At 36.6% G+C, this 15,910-nt stretch overlaps 1 protein-coding gene across 1 annotated transcript in view; it reads left to right on the top strand.

The window, feature by feature from the left end:
* The window catches only part of DOCK2 (dedicator of cytokinesis 2), a 197,898-nt gene that overhangs the window by 164,052 nt on the left and 17,936 nt on the right, over positions 1-15,910 (top strand). Inside the window, 8 exon segments of the mRNA XM_055811904.1 lie at positions 2,718-2,874; positions 4,068-4,108; positions 5,502-5,592; positions 6,700-6,819; positions 8,491-8,580; positions 9,875-9,979; positions 12,139-12,280; positions 14,016-14,097. Coding sequence (XP_055667879.1) covers positions 2,718-2,874; positions 4,068-4,108; positions 5,502-5,592; positions 6,700-6,819; positions 8,491-8,580; positions 9,875-9,979; positions 12,139-12,280; positions 14,016-14,097 — 828 coding nt within the window.

Below are 15,910 nucleotides of genomic sequence, written 5' to 3'. Positions count from 1 at the left end.
AGGTATTCCTCTCTCCTGTTTGTTTTGTATTTCTCCTCTGTGTGTATTCCAGTTCGTCTTTTGTTAGTGACTGGAGTTATGTACTGTATCCTGGGTGAAATCTAGCAATAGCTTGTGTTTTACGTCAGTGTTTTTCTAGTTGCTTTGGAAAGAACCGTGATGTCTTGGTGACTCATGCTCATTTCACACTCAAGTAATGTTCATAGTTCTGCCTTGTTTGTTGTCAATCCAAGTTGAACCTATGGCAAAAATTCATAATATCATTTAAAAGTTGACTGTAATTCCCTTTGTTAGCATCTTATCCTCTTTCTGATACTTACATAGGTAAAATAACTTATTTTCCTGTATAGTATTCCAGTCTCCTGTATGGTTCTGAGGCTTTCTTACTTTCTCTTCCACAAATATAATGTGCTACAGCCTTTCCTGTCAGTTGTCAGCTCTTCAGACCCTTTAGTATTTATCATTTCATTTGCCATATTTGATGTCATAAGCCACATTTCAATAATTTATTTAAATATTTCAATTATTGTTTCAGCCTAGTCAAACAGCAATTAAATTATTCTCTTTTTATCTGTTAGCCTCTGCCTGTCACATCTTGTACAATGTAAATAATCTTTTAGACATGCATGTACACACTCCCTCTGTCTTGGCAAAATAACTCTGTTGGAGCTGTGCAATCAAAGGAATAAACATTAGAAGCTGTTTTTACTTTGAGTTAGAACTTTGAGACTGGGTACTGTGCTGAAGTCCCATTTGAGGCCAAAGCTTTGAGGATTTCTTTGCAGTTGAAGTTAATATGAATATGTATTTTCTGAAGAAAGCTTAAATAATTCTGAGGAGTGAAAAATTACTTTTGCAATTAATTGAAAAATTAATTAAAACTTAATACTTTTTAATGAAAGGTTTAAAATAGTGTACTTAAAGATTAATAATAAATTATTAAATGTATTTGCATATAAATTGAGTGCTGTTAATGAAACACTAAGAGGTCACACATTAAGAATGATATATCATTGAAACTGCTCAGCTTAAGCACACAGCATAGTTTCAGGGATAATTTTGCAATTGCTCATTTGTTTTTACTATTTTCCTGTGAGAATACATGGTGACTTTGATATGTTATTAATAGGATATGCCAAATCTACGTGTAATTACTTTGTGCATTGTGGTGGGTTGACTTTGGATGCCAGGTGCTCACCTAGCTACTCTATTGCTCCCCATCTTTGGTAGGATGGGGAGGGGGGAGGATGAAAATAAGACGGAAAAGAACTCATGGGTCAAGGTAAAGGCAGTTTGAAAAAGCAAAATCAGTGTGTGGAAGCAAAGAAAAAAAAAATATCTCTATTTTCCATCAGCAGATGACGTGCAGGCACTTCCCGGGAAGCAGGGCTTTGTTATGTGTCACAGTTGCTCTGGGACAAATGTAATAATGCATCCCCCTCGTCATCCTCCCTTCTCTTAGCTTTTATTTCTGAGCAAATGTCATATGGTATGGAATATTCCTTTGGACGGTTTGGGTCAGCTGTCCTGGCTGTGTCCCTTCCCAAGATCTGGTCTACCCCCAGCCTACTGGCCTTTGGGGGTGACAGGGGTTTGAAGACAGCCTTGGTGCTGTGGAGCACTGCTCAGCGGTAGCCAACACACGGGGGGGACCAACACCTTCCTGGCTACCAAGGCAAAGCACAGCACTGTGAGGGCTGCTGTGGGGGAACTAACTCAGCCAGACCTAATATATGCACCTACACATATATATGTGGACATATATAAGCGTATATATGAATATATATAGACATGTGAATATATATAAGAATACATGTGGATATATATATATGTGAAAATATCAATATATGTGAGTATATACGTATGTATATATATAAAAAATGCAGTTTGTCAGAGAGAATCCCAATGGAAAACCAGAATGCTAAGCAGAGGAAACAAACTCTTAAGCAAAGAAAGAAAATAATCCTTAACGAGGTGCTGGTAATCATTTGATAATGTTTAAACAGCTAAGCTTTGAAACCAGGGCTATGATAGTAATGTGAAATACCTACTCCTAAATCACTTCAGCACTTTATAGAAACAGCATACACTAATACCTTGTTAATGTAAATTGGAATCCGATGATGATGTATAAAACTTATTTTCCTGTATTTTTATGAAAAGAGGGCTACCTGCTTTTTTTAATCTGCAGCAAGTTTATTGTTTGGATTTGCCTATTTCTTAAGAGCAAATGTTGAGATCTTGTTAGTGAATGTATCTTTTGACCTAAATTTTGACCTAAAATTCTAGTTTATGCTAGTTCGAACTTTCTACTCACATGTAACTGTACAAAGACAAGAAAATAATTGTTGCATGCATTTTATGTTGCACAGTTACAGAGGAAAGGGAGGTGTGATGTTCATTGCAACAGTGTGGCATTCCAGGGACTTGAGTTAGTTGCACCACTGACACGGGTTTCTCCTTTCTGAAATTATAGGTATACCCTTGAATTTGAAGACATTTTCAAACAGGAAAAGTCAAGTTTTCATTTTTTTACTCTGATTTATATCCCATCTGTCTTCTGCATATCTAAATTACCAACCCACAAAGGGAATTTTCAGAGCATTTTGCAGTTGCTTTAGCTCTAATTCAGTATTTGCCTTCAGGTCCAAACAATTTTTCATCTAATGGGGCACTAATTTTCACAGTATTGTAAAAACCTTTTTGTGTGTTTGCAGCCTTACAGAGTGTGCGTGTCAGTATCCTGGCATTTCTAAATTGGTTGAAAGTTTTGTCAGCCTAGTTAAAGGCCTCCTGGAGAAGCTGCTAGATTACCGAACGGTGATGAATGACGAAAGCAAGGACAATCGCATGAGCTGCACTGTGAACTTACTGGTATGTTCTCTTTTGTAATTCTTGTGTGAGAAAAGGGAAGAGCTTTAGAATCCATTTACTAACAATGAAGACAAATCCTCCTGGGGACAGTGCTCAATACTGATTTAAACTCTGAGGCATGAGATTTTCGTATTTATTTGCATGGACATAATTCATATGATATTTTTGTATGAGATTTTCATATTTATTTGCATGCATAATCAAGAAAGCAATGTCCACTCAGTTCTTTGGTTTTGTTTGTATGTTTTATCCACTTCGATTTCGTGGATAAGTAAGGAAGTCTACTGCTCATGCACCTTGACCTTTTGATAGGCTAAACATAACAGCAGGCTTTTGCCAGAGGCAAGTTTTGCATGAGGAACTAAGCCACTTGCTGCTTTAGCAACTCAACAATTATTTTCTTTGAATCTGGGATGGAAACCTGCAAGCTACACTGGCAGTAAGGTGCCAAGAAGATCTGAGTCTCTGATCTGGTTGTAGGCCACCTTGTTGGGGTTTTTTTTATTCCTGTTTTGTAATGAGGATATCACATACAGAAATTCCTCCACCAGGAAATTCCTCTAAGCTGAAGAGGAACCTTTATCAACTTTAAAGGCTGGAAAAAGAACATGGTTAATATTCATTGTGCTCACATTCTCTCTGTTCCTCAGTAATCATAGAATTGCTGGACAATGTGGTATCAATTCCTGCAAGTCTTCAGGACACAATTCTTGTCATACATTCTGCACAGCCTTAGGAACTTGTATACCTACAGAAGTGTTATGATGAAAAAAATGAGCTTTATTCCTGGAATTAGCCCTTTTAGAGGTATTGCACAACAGTATTACAGATCAACTTCAATAAATACCAGCTGATTTCCTGGCCATCAAGTGTAACCAGAGCATGTATTTATAATGTTAATGCATTTGGATAACTGTATTTTCCTCTTCTAAGGCAGGAAAACTTTCACTAATGATCTCATCAGTGAACCAGAAGAAGCATATATAGATATGTATAATAATATCACATACTAATAACTAATTAAAATATTAATTGTAGTAGTAGTGCTAGGTTTACAGTGAAGAAAGTCTGTAAATAATGCATTTATTAGGCTGCCCAAATAGAAAGAAAAGCAAAACCTCAGCATATATATTTTTATTTTGTGTTTTGATAAAAGACATTGGGAGATAACTTTTAAATGTTTGTGTCCCTAGAATTTCTACAAGGACATTAACCGTGAAGAGATGTATATCAGGTATGGCAGTTGTTCTATTGGATCTGTTTTGGAGAGGGCAATAATATTGTTATAAATTCTTGTTTTATTGTACTTTGATGTCTGTTGTAACCCTGGCCTCATTTATATTCTTACTCGATTGTTTACTTAGCATTCAGTGATTTGGAATCTATCATATATATTCAGCAGCAGCATTTTTTTCCCCAAGAACCAACTTTTAGTTGATCAAATAATTCAATGTTTATTGTCTATTGTTCGAAATAAAGAAAATTGAGATTGATTTGAGGTTTGATGGAGGGGTGTATCATGCATTTAGAATGGCAGAAAAAAAACTTTCAAGTTTTGTAGAACTGTTCAGCCTGCCAAGTCTCTTTGAATATGCAACACTATGTGCAATGCAGAATTACTAGTAAAGCATTTTTCTGTAAGAGCTATAGCTACGCTGGCAAATTCTTTCAGATGTGACATGGCCTCTTATTGTCTCCAAGAGTTTTGCATATGAGCTGCAGCAAGTCTTGCTGTTCAAAAGTTCACTATTTCCTGCCTCTCCTCTCATTCTGCAAAATCTGCAGAACCACCTGTGCCTCAGCCAGTGCAGGACAAAGGCCAGAATCTCAGCTAAAATAAGCACTGAAGGTGGGTCAGAGCTAAAACTGGAGCTATGAGCTGGAGTAACCAGGGAGAAACAATGCTTCCTCGGTGGGCATTGCTGAGGGGGACACGTTTTCAGTTGGGTTGACAACTGGGAACGGTAAAGCCTTGAACTGCTACAGCAAGGTGTCCGAGTTCCCGTGTCAAAACTCCTGTTGTGTGTAAAAAAATGGGATGCACTGCTTCTTTTTGGCTGCTGCAAAAGATGTGACTTGAGTCACATGATGGTAAATGGTTGTGCTGGTAGCAGCAGTGCTGCCCTCGGGATCAAGGAGAACACTGGCAACGCATACTTTCCAACAACTCCTCTGCCCTTGCATCGTCTCTCTGGGATGGTATTGTCCGTGTTCTCCTTTACCTTGCGTTACCTGTTGCGTGTGCATCTATCTACGCAAGTGTGTACATGCAATTGAGAAGTGCTACAGAGAAAGGCAGCTGTATTTACTAACAGTCTAGAGATAGTGACTCAGAGCTCTGACTTAGGCTTCCTCTTCCTCCTGGAGGGGGAGCTAACAGCAGTTCGCGGAAGGTCACCTCTTTCTCTTCCTTTTGAGCACAACGTTTCAGCATACAAAGAGAGCACAGAAACGTCTGAACAAATGCACAGAGCTTTAACCCCTCCCAGAGTGTCCTTGAAGACTCTTCGGGTAGTGACTGAGTGAAATCCATGAAGTTTCCATTGCAGAGTTTAACTAGAACTTTTTTGACACAGTATTCCCATCATGTCAATATCTAGTGTAATTCCTGTTCTCTCCTCTAACAGATATTTGTATAAATTGCGAGATCTTCATTTAGATTGTGAGAATTACACAGAAGCAGCATATACCCTTCTACTCCATACGTGGCTCTTGAAGGTTAGATTTTCTAAATTCAATACATAAATCATCTTGTGCAATTTTCAAATTTATAAAGTAAAAAGTGATTGTCTTAATCTCTGATTTACTGCATATTAGTTATTTTCCGTAGGGATATTCAAGTTTCTAGTTAAAAATACTGCTGTGGTTCATACAAAATTAACATTAATTATTGAAGTGGTGTTCTTAATAGGTAATTAAAAGCTACATATTTATAAAACTAAATTGCTTCCAAATTGGTAGCAAAAATAGTTTTAATTTATAGTGAGAACATTATGTGCGAATTCTGAAGCCATTTAACTTCCAGGTCGTTTTCACTGTGCTAATTTTTTACTAAACCAAACATAACCATGATGAAAATGAAATACAATTTTTCCCAGCTACCATAGGGAAAGATCTGACTTTCTACTTTAAATAATATGAATCATTCTGCCAAGTTATGTTCGCTTTCTTTTGTAGCTGGTAGTTATTTTTTGCTACAATTAACACTTATTCTCATTGTAACTTACATTATTGATAGAAATGGTCAGTAAGATGCATTTCCATTTCAAAGGAAAATTCAAAGTCTAAATATTCTTCAGCAAAAACTTGAGATTTCTTGTGGAATTTGTTTTAGTGCAGAACCATACAAATTTGGTTTTTCACAGTGCTATTTTTCTTAAACTTAACTTTTCTGATCATACAAAAATATGAGGTATATTGTATGTATTGGTATAGGTATATGGTATAGACAAAGTTGATAATATATGCCAATATTTAAAAAAAAGTCAAAACCATATCAGTCAAGCTGACACCACTGAAATAAAATTAACTCATTTTCTCACATAGATTTTTATCTAAAATTTTTTGGGTGGTGGGCAGGAAGGAGCACAGCTTTTTAAAATGTTTTATGTAGTCCTGGTTATCACATGAAATACAGCACTTGTTTGAAGAGGTAATGAAAACATTCCCAGTGCCTTACCCAGTTTCTTTGTGAAAGGGTAAAAAAGACAGGAAAAAAACCACCTCGAAGTTCCCAATGGACCGGGCCTTGGGGGAGGAGGGGATGTGCGTGTGAAATGTTGAACTCTAAAATAATTTTGTTTTTTAACTTGTTTTTATTCTCAGTGGTCAGATGAACAGTGTGCACCCCAAGTCATGTCAACAGAGTTCCAGTGTTCACAGACCTATCGACACTTGAAAGAGAATTTGTATGAGAAGATTATAGACTACTTTGACAAAGGAAAGGTAGGTCTGTAGAGTTCTTCCCCCTGCCAAATCTCTTTTTTTACTGTGTTGCTTTGTATGGCAGTTATTTAATGAATGTGCTCTGTATAAAGTGTTTGTGTAGGAAATCCTCTTTGAAATGTGGGTCAAGTAAAAATTGTGTCCTGAATGCTTATTCACAGCATATATCAGTTCTATATGAATATACTCTTTAAATAACCGTATTCACAACGAAAGATGGCTAATGTTTATAGTGGTCACAAGCTTCTCTGTGAGGCAGTAATAAAATAATATAAAATGTTGAATGTACTTTCCTTTACTAGGAAAAGAATATGGACTACACAGACTGCATTCCAAACCATTCAGTCATTATCTCCCAAAAATCCAGACAGTCCAAAATGGACATATTTCATTCACAGAAGTCTGAGAATTGCATCCCAAACTTAAAATGTGTTAGTCTGATGCTCAGTATCTGCATTTTGTTCAGCTTTTTTTTTTAAAAAAAAATCTTAATAAAATGACAGTAGAGCTCAGATTTTTGGAAATAAAGCAAGGGACTAGAAAGCAGGGGAAAATTCTGCAGTGCTGGATAATTAGCCTTATGACCCAGTAATGCCTTTAAGTCATTATGTCTCGTTCAGCTGTAGCCAGAAGTATGAACAGGGAAGGCAATTAATTACTGCTTTTTGCAAAATAAAGGCATAACTCCCCCATGAAAGTCCGTGCTATAATTCAGAGGGTAGAAAGTATTTGCTTCACCTTCAACTGAGAAGAGGTTTTGTTGTTGGCATGTGAAAGAATTACAATGTAGGAGTCCCTACCCACTGTTTCAGAAAAATAAAATCCTCCTGATTTCTGACCTACTTAGCATTCAGGTTCCCCTCAGATCCATCAGAGAGAGTTCGCAGGCAGCTGGACAAAGCTCTGGGGTTCAGAACTATCCAGCCGAGGGTACATGGCACCATGTAAAAATGGTCATAATGCATGTGGCCACTGGTAGGGAATTATGCCTCAAAAACCCCTTTTGTCTTCTTTATTCTGAATAGAAGAGAAGACTGACAGAATTTGAGAAATACCCTCAAGAGAGGGAATTTCTCTCTGTTTTAAGACCACTTCTGTGCTGCACACTTTAAGTGCCTATAGCAGATGAGAAAAAATGTCCTAATCTTTCCTATGCAGCTCTGTAATTAAGTTGTGTGGAAAGAAACAAGCTGCTGCTCTGAGCAAGTGGCAATTTAAATCTTGTACGTTTTTAGCTGACTAGGAGAGCTGTCATATGCAAGGTTACCTATGGTTATGTATGCTTGTGTTGGTTTTAAGGACAGGGAGGTGTCAATCTCCTCCTACACAGCTCCGATGCTTGGGGTGTATTCTGGATACTTGCACCTTCATGGTTTACCCTTCTTTTTTATGTATCTGAAAGGTCAGGTGATTTTTTATTATCTTACTATAAGAATAAAGTAGGTTTACTTATTCCTTCCTATAATGAACCATAAAACACTTTTATTTTTTACATTAATCTGCTTTCCTGAAGTTTATGATTGCCTTGAGTCTTCCATTCTAAATGTGCTGTTAATAAATGACTGCAATTTAAAGAGAGCATAATCAATAAAACTGTAGTTAAAAAGTGACACATTAAAAACTTGTTTGTTGGTACTGGATTTACTTTTTGAATATGTGATTGCATTGCAGATGTGGGAAGAAGCCATATCTTTATGCAAAGAACTTGCAGAGCAATATGAAAAGGAAGTTTTTGACTATGAACTTCTAAGTCAAAACCTGGTAAGATTTGAAGACCTGCAGGTCTTCAAATTACTTCAGTTGCAGAAATTACTACTTTTGAGCTATCAAATGATAAAGCTGCTTATGAAATTGTCTACAGTTGATTTTAATTCATTTGTCAGGGTTGCTGTTTTCTTGTAGCAATCCAGTGGTAGAGATTGATAACGAACTGTTAAGGTTGTGGACATCTGAGATATTTTGAAACTTGTATAGATGAAAGAAACATTCTCAGTGCAATTTAAATACCATGTATAAAAGAAATATAGCAGGGTTTTGAGGCCTTTTTACTGCTTTGGGGTAGAAAAAGCACCTGGATGTATTTTTTTCCTTGAAATTTTTCTTTCAATTTTAGGAACTCGAATCTCGACAAGCCTAAAGAACTCTGTCCTTATCAGGGACTGGGGAAGTAATATGGCACAAGGAATTAGAACTAGGTCCAAAGGCTAGAAGGAAGACTAAATATTCAGTTATTCGTTTTCATTATAATTGAATTAATTAGAAAAAATCCCCAACCCACATACTTTCTTTTTTTCCTACCCCCAAGATTCCACACTTGCATGATCTTTAACAAACATTTAGGGCTCATTCAATAGATATCCCCGATTCTTCCAGAAAGAAACCTTAAGTATCAAAACCTTATGTTCCTTAACAGTGTTGTGTATAAAGACAGCTTCTTTTCCTCGCAATAAATTCTGCTTTTATCATGAACTAAAAGATAAAGAAAATATTTTTGGCAATTTCATTTAAGTTGCAGTGTTGCATGTCTCATAACAAAGCAAATAAAAACAGTAAAGCTAAATTACACTTAGCGTTTTACAGAAGACGTTATTCTAAGCCCTTTACATGGCATGTCTTTAGTGTAGCACTAGGGTGAAAGTTTCAGTTGATCCATACCTCAGAAAACATTTGAGGAAGGGAGTTTTTCCAAATGTATTATTTCAGTAATGTTATCAATTGAGTGTTTAAAGTGTAGAGTGTCAAGTACAATTTTGGTGTTTGCTTTTTTTCTTTTCATGCTAGTAAATTAAGGGTTAGACTGATTCAGAGGTCAAACAATTAAAGTTGAAGCCACAAACATTTATTTAACTATGTATTATATTTGCATATCAATGTAAACAATATTTAATTGTACCACAGCAGTGTCATGTGCACAATGATTATCGGTATAGCTTATGAACCAGTAATGGATAGCTCTTGCATATCCACTGATAGCTGTAGTACTGCTGTAGAAGTTTAAAAATAAATGGGGGCACAAACCCTGAAGAGAAGTAATTGCAGTTGGTTTTGCTTTCAGATTCAACAAGCAAAATTCTATGAAAACATCATGAAAATTCTGAGACCTAAACCAGACTATTTTGCTGTTGGTTATTATGGCCAAGGATTCCCCACATTTCTAAGGGTAAATATGTTTAAATTCTTACTTTTTTCATCTATTTTCATATGCTTCTAAAAATATGAGTGTACTTTAATGCAAGTGAGTTTCTGGGGATATTTGCCGTGAAATTAGTTTTGCTTGGATGCAGGACTGTCATCAAAATGTGAATTATTACTTGTAAGAATATGCATGAAATGTTTTCAGATGTGTTTAAGTCAATTCTTTCCTTAGTTTGATGGTGGAAACTAGAAGAAATATTAGGTGCATCAATATGATGTAATTTGGTATGGGTAGCTCTATTGGTACGTATTTCTCAGATGAGTCCCCACACAGGTTATTGATAACTAGTAGAATGTCATTAATTAACTTGTGTTCAAATTAGAACCAAAATTCTGTTTCACATGAGGTTGATATTTTTAGTGGACCTTATAATGAACTGACAAGAGTTTCTGATTTTTATTGCCTCTCAGCTACAATTGAAATACTTTATGAATATGGAAACAGCATATTTTTCAGACCAATGCACTCCATAGCCAAATATTGTATGTTTAACAGTAGGAAATAGTGGATAAGTATGGTAGGGAAGAGTGCAATATAGAGCAGGTGTGTAGTGATACTGACCTGGTAGATATTCCCTGCTTACCTGATAAACAGGTTCCTGGGTTGGAGTTGACAGTTTTGTTTTCTAGCCCTTCATGGATTGTTCTATTGTGAATTTCATAGAACCATAGAATGGTTTGGGCTGGATGAATTTGTCAGTTGCTTTCTGAACTGATGCTCTCCAGAATATACTGTGGCCTCACAGTATACAACTGTGTGTGTTAGAGATGTACTGTTGCCCTTTTTTGTCATCTGATCATTTCTCTACACTAGTTCTTACAAAGAGACTGAACAGTTGTTCTTTAATCACCTTCCTTGTACCATTCATGATGTATTGTTCCTTAAAGTCTTGGTTTGTCCAAACATTGCTTCCACAGCAACCATTCCGTACCTTTTAACATCCCAGTTCCCTTGCTGCCCATTTCCTAGTTCATGAGATGGTAGGACAAGTGCACATAGTACTTGAAATGTGGATATACTATGAATTTGTTCAGTGCAATGCTGATGTTTGTTCTTTGTTTTCCTCATAATGACTGAATTTCAGATTGCTTTTTTGATCTCTAATATGCATTGAGCTGACATGTTCATACCAACTGTCTTGTCTTACTCTAAGTTTTTTTCCTCAACGGTAACAGCTAGTTAATATCTTAAGACAATTATGATAAGTTTGAACTGTTTTCATTAAACAGACCTCTATACACTGAATCTACTCTGTTTTCTTTACTTTTCTCCATTTTTTACTAGCATGGGAGAAATTAAGAATCCAAAGGGTCTGTTTCTTCAAGAAACCTGCCAAATGCAGGAATTGATGCACAACTGTCTTTTACTTATTTTTTAAAAGTTCATTGCTTTATTTTAACCACTGTAGTGCATGTCTTCAGAGCATAAAACTAACCTGAATATTTTATGTTTTCTTGTAGAAAAATATAATCTTTCCTACATACTACAATTAATGTGGTAGCTTTCCTTATACTTGAAAAGCAATGAAAGACCTCTTTCTGCCACTTTTAAAGGCCAATGTTGCCTTGAAAACATTAGGAAAATAGTGAAATGATATGCTAATATTACACCAAAGGAAACATGCACCTTTTGTTTCTGGTAATTATAGAAGTATCCTGTTAAGTGTGGCAAACTGAACCACAAATGAGCACATTGGGGGTTACTGTATTGTGAATGAGGACATTTCATCATACCAAGGAGAAGGAGCAGGCAGAGGAAAGCTGTGAAACCTGAATCCAGAATGTATTTGAAAGCAAATCCTTTTACTTGACAAACAAGAAGAAAAGGAATTTCAGTACTTTTGTTACCTTCCATTCTGATTTTATTCTGCTGTACAGGAGCATCCTCAGTGGTGGTGCCACTTTATCTTCATTCATTCCAAAGCAGGGTTTCTGGAGAGTCAGTGCTGCGTTCCTGCACCTGGTCAAAATGGTGTCTTGCTTTATAGCTAATAAATATTCCAAAACCAGTAACACTCATTACAAAATTTGGAGACGCTGCTGTCTTTGTACTGATGAACATGCATTTATAACTTCTGCCTCAGCATCATACAGCCCAAGAAATCAGCTGTTTATTCCTTGCAGAATAAAGTATTCATCTATCGTGGGAAGGAGTATGAGAGGAGAGAAGATTTCCAGACACAGCTGATGACTCAATTTCCCAGTGCAGAGAAGATGAACACCACCTCAGCCCCTGGAGAGGATGTGAAAAACTCTCCTGGTCAATGTATCCTCAAACACATGGGAAATCACAGAGTGAAGGCGGGTGGGGGAAACCTTGTTTTTAGCAAGAGTTTTATCTGTGTGGAGCAGTCATTTCCTAAAAAAGATGAAGGTTTATTAATGTGGCAGCTCAGTTTGCAGTTTTTCTTATATGCCCTGCATGTCTTTTTTAATTTGTTCATAAGATGTTTGCGTCTGGTTTATGTTTGTGTCTGTTTTTCTCACAGTTCTACAGAGTATGTCTCTTTCAGTCATCATAGAATCATAGATTCATTTAGGTTGGAAAAGATTAAGGCTGAGTCCAACCATAAATGTAGCCCACCACTAAACCATTTCCCTAAGTGGCATGTCAACACATCTTTTAATTACCTCCAGGGGTGGTTCCCTGGGCAGCCTGTTCCAGTGCTCGATACCCATTTCAGCGAAGTTCATATGTGGTTTTACCTTTATTTTCTTCAAATGGCAAAATGAGTGATGAACATTCAAATGTGCTGTTTAAAGCAACAAATTGGCTGTTACCTCACATTTTTAGCTGTTGTGTCTTGATATCAAATCCACGTCTTCCTTGAACATTGTTCTGACTGGCACTGCACTTGGGTACCACCTGTATTTCTTGGCAACATAAATATGTCACTCGCAGAAAGTTTCCTAGGAAATTAACTCATAAAGATTGTTGGCCACCTTTTAGAATGTTCTAAGTTATCTTTAGAAGTACTCTTCACAGTTGCTTACACGCTTTATTTTCATGTTCTCCTTTAAATTATTACTGGCTGAGCAGATATGAGATCACCTTGTTGTATCAGACATATTTTTTCATTTTTTTCACGTTTTCATCATTTTCCTTTATCAATTTTCAAGGTAACATTGTAACACTTCACTTGGTCTCTTGAGTCTGTTCTGATGGAAGCTGCTGGAGGAGAAAAGGAATACTGCTTTCTCTTCACACTGTTGGGACTGAAGCAGAGAGTATTATAGACTTGTCTAAAGAAGTGCATTAAGCTTAAGAGCCAAGCCCTCATAAATCTGTCTTGTGTCTTAGCTAATTTTATTGTTTTCGAGATCATATGCTTCAGTCCTTTCTTAGAGTTTGCTTAAGTCTATTTGCAACAAACAGGAGATATGCACTACTGAGGCACTTAAGAAAAAGCTACAGAACCTTAACCAGGGGCATGAGTCTTAAATATACTGAAATATATACGATGTATTTACATAGAAATACAGTACTCGGATTTCAAAAATAACACTTCCATAGAAAAAGGAAATCTCAAGTAAAAGGACTGCTCAATTACAGATTTCAAAGATAAAATGCTAAACATCATGACATTATGCATGCCTGAAGTGAAATAGTGAAACTGTTAATGTCAGATGTTGTTAATGTCATTTTTGTAAGTTGGCTGGGCTTTAAAATTTAGTGAATGATTCAGTGTGATAAATTCAGCTACAGATACTCGAATTCAGTAAATACTAAAAATATGCAGTTCAAAATTAATATTTATATATATATATACTAATTACTACTGGCAAAACTTGTCCTTTTTTGGCCAAGGAAGCTCCACAAATGAAACTCTGAACCCTGCAGATTTTTCATCAGGAAAATGTTATTGTTATTGTTGTTATTAATTATTGGTTTTATTATTATCATCATCATTGTTACCATTATTATTATTTTAATTTCCTCATAAGCCTGCAGTATTTCATCCTGATAGTTAATACCATGGCCTTAACTTTCATAATTTCAGACATCCAGTGTTTTACAGTGCAACCAGTCCTAGAGGAGCAACCTAGATTCAAAAATAAGGCAGTACCTGACCAAATTATAAAGTGAGTAAATTCCTGTAAATAGATAATATAATAAAAATCAGTCCTTATTCCTAAACTGGCAGACAACCATTATTTTTTGAACTCAGTCATTTGCCAGTGAATCTTAGAGCTTTTACTGTCTTATTTACTGACTTCTGTATTCCCTAGGAATTTAATGAAAGAACATCTACCCATATACTACTTAAGGAACAGCATAACCAGCAACCCTGGTTACAGGGAGGGGAGGTGGAATCCATGCTTTGGGTCCAAGTTATTGAGTTTTAAATACAGCTTCTTATGCAAATGATGGAAATAGGGCTCTTACAGGTGACTAGCAGTATGAGAGTGGTTGAGTTGAAGGTTCTTGTACAACAGAATGTTGTTACGATTTAACTTGCCAAGAGCAAAAGATATGGTGGCACAATGGCTTCCATTGGTACTATGGTCAAGATTTTGTAAAGGAGTAAAGGAAATTAATTGTCCAAAGTATTCTGAGAACAGACTGGGGAACAATTCCAAACTTGTAACCCAGTGTAGAACTGGCAGAACTTAGTACACGCTCCTAATTAATTGTTCTGACTACAAGTGTGGAAAGTGATGGTTCCTTCTAATAGTTGATGCCCAAACTGCATACAGTACCTACTGGAATATTGGCTGAATTAAGGCTTGTGAGATCTTTGGCTCCAAATCCATAATCCATCAATATATAAAGGGAGATTATAAAAAAGATGGAGAGAGACTTTTTGTCAAGGTCTGTACTGACAGGATGGAGGGCAGTGTTTTTAAATGGAGAGAGGGGAGATTTAGATTGGATGTAAGGAAGACATTCTTTACTATGAAGGTGTTGAGATACTGGAAGAAGTTGCCCAAAGGAGCTGTGGATGCCCCATCCTTGAAAGGGTTCAAGGCCCGGTTGGATGGGGCTTTGAGCAACCTGGTCTAGTGAAAGGTGGCCATGCCCACGGCAAGGCAATTGGAACGAGGTGATCTTTAAAGGTTCCTTCCAACCCAAACCATTCTGTGATGTATATGGTTGCAAACATGGTCAGTAAAAGCCGTTGCTATCACTAACACCTGAATGAAAAAATTCAAGATAGTATTTGTTAGCTTGTAACTTAAGGACAGCACATAGGTACAAGCACCATCAATTAAGGCAGGCCGTGGTTTCTCCCTGTTCTTGTCAGTGCCTTGTGAAAGCACCAGGTATGACTGTATCTCCCTAACCGAAACTGGTGTAAAAGAGGCATCTCGAGCTAAAATGTCTCTAGGTAAACTGAGGCACCTGTCTTTTTAATGCAAGACAGGCTTTGGAATGCCTCCACACTTCAACAAACAAACACTCAGACCAAAACCTTTAACAACACTTTGGCTGTCCAAAAAGAGAATGAAGATAGAAGGCTTCTTTTTGTCAGCCGGGTTCATTTCTAACTCTTCCACAGCTGGATTCAAACCAGATGTCACCTTTGTCTGCAGACTTTTCTCTACAATTTTTACTGAAATTGTGGTTGATTGAGTGGAAAAAGAAGAATCACCTCCCCATGTACCCCAAAATAAATAAAGCAGATACATAGCACAGGACTTGTACTACAAGATTAAAAAAAAACAAACAACAACCAACAAAACAAAAAAAAAAAAAACCAGTGAAATAAAAAAATTATGAACTGTTGTCCCAGTTTCAACTTGAATTCATTTTAAAGCCAGTAACTTGAAAGACAGCTTATAAATCTGGTCCTGTTTGACTAGTTTCAGTGCAGTGCCAGCCACATTTTGAGCTTGTAAAAGTTTTATTTAGCAGTGTTCCACATAAGTACAATCTCTTGTCATACAGGAGCTA

This window comes from Falco peregrinus, chromosome 8 (genome assembly GCF_023634155.1).
Source record: "Falco peregrinus isolate bFalPer1 chromosome 8, bFalPer1.pri, whole genome shotgun sequence".
Classification (NCBI taxonomy): Eukaryota; Metazoa; Chordata; class Aves; order Falconiformes; family Falconidae; genus Falco; species Falco peregrinus.
Note: the sequence above shows the minus strand (reverse complement) of the source record. Positions and strands in the feature narration are given on the sequence as shown.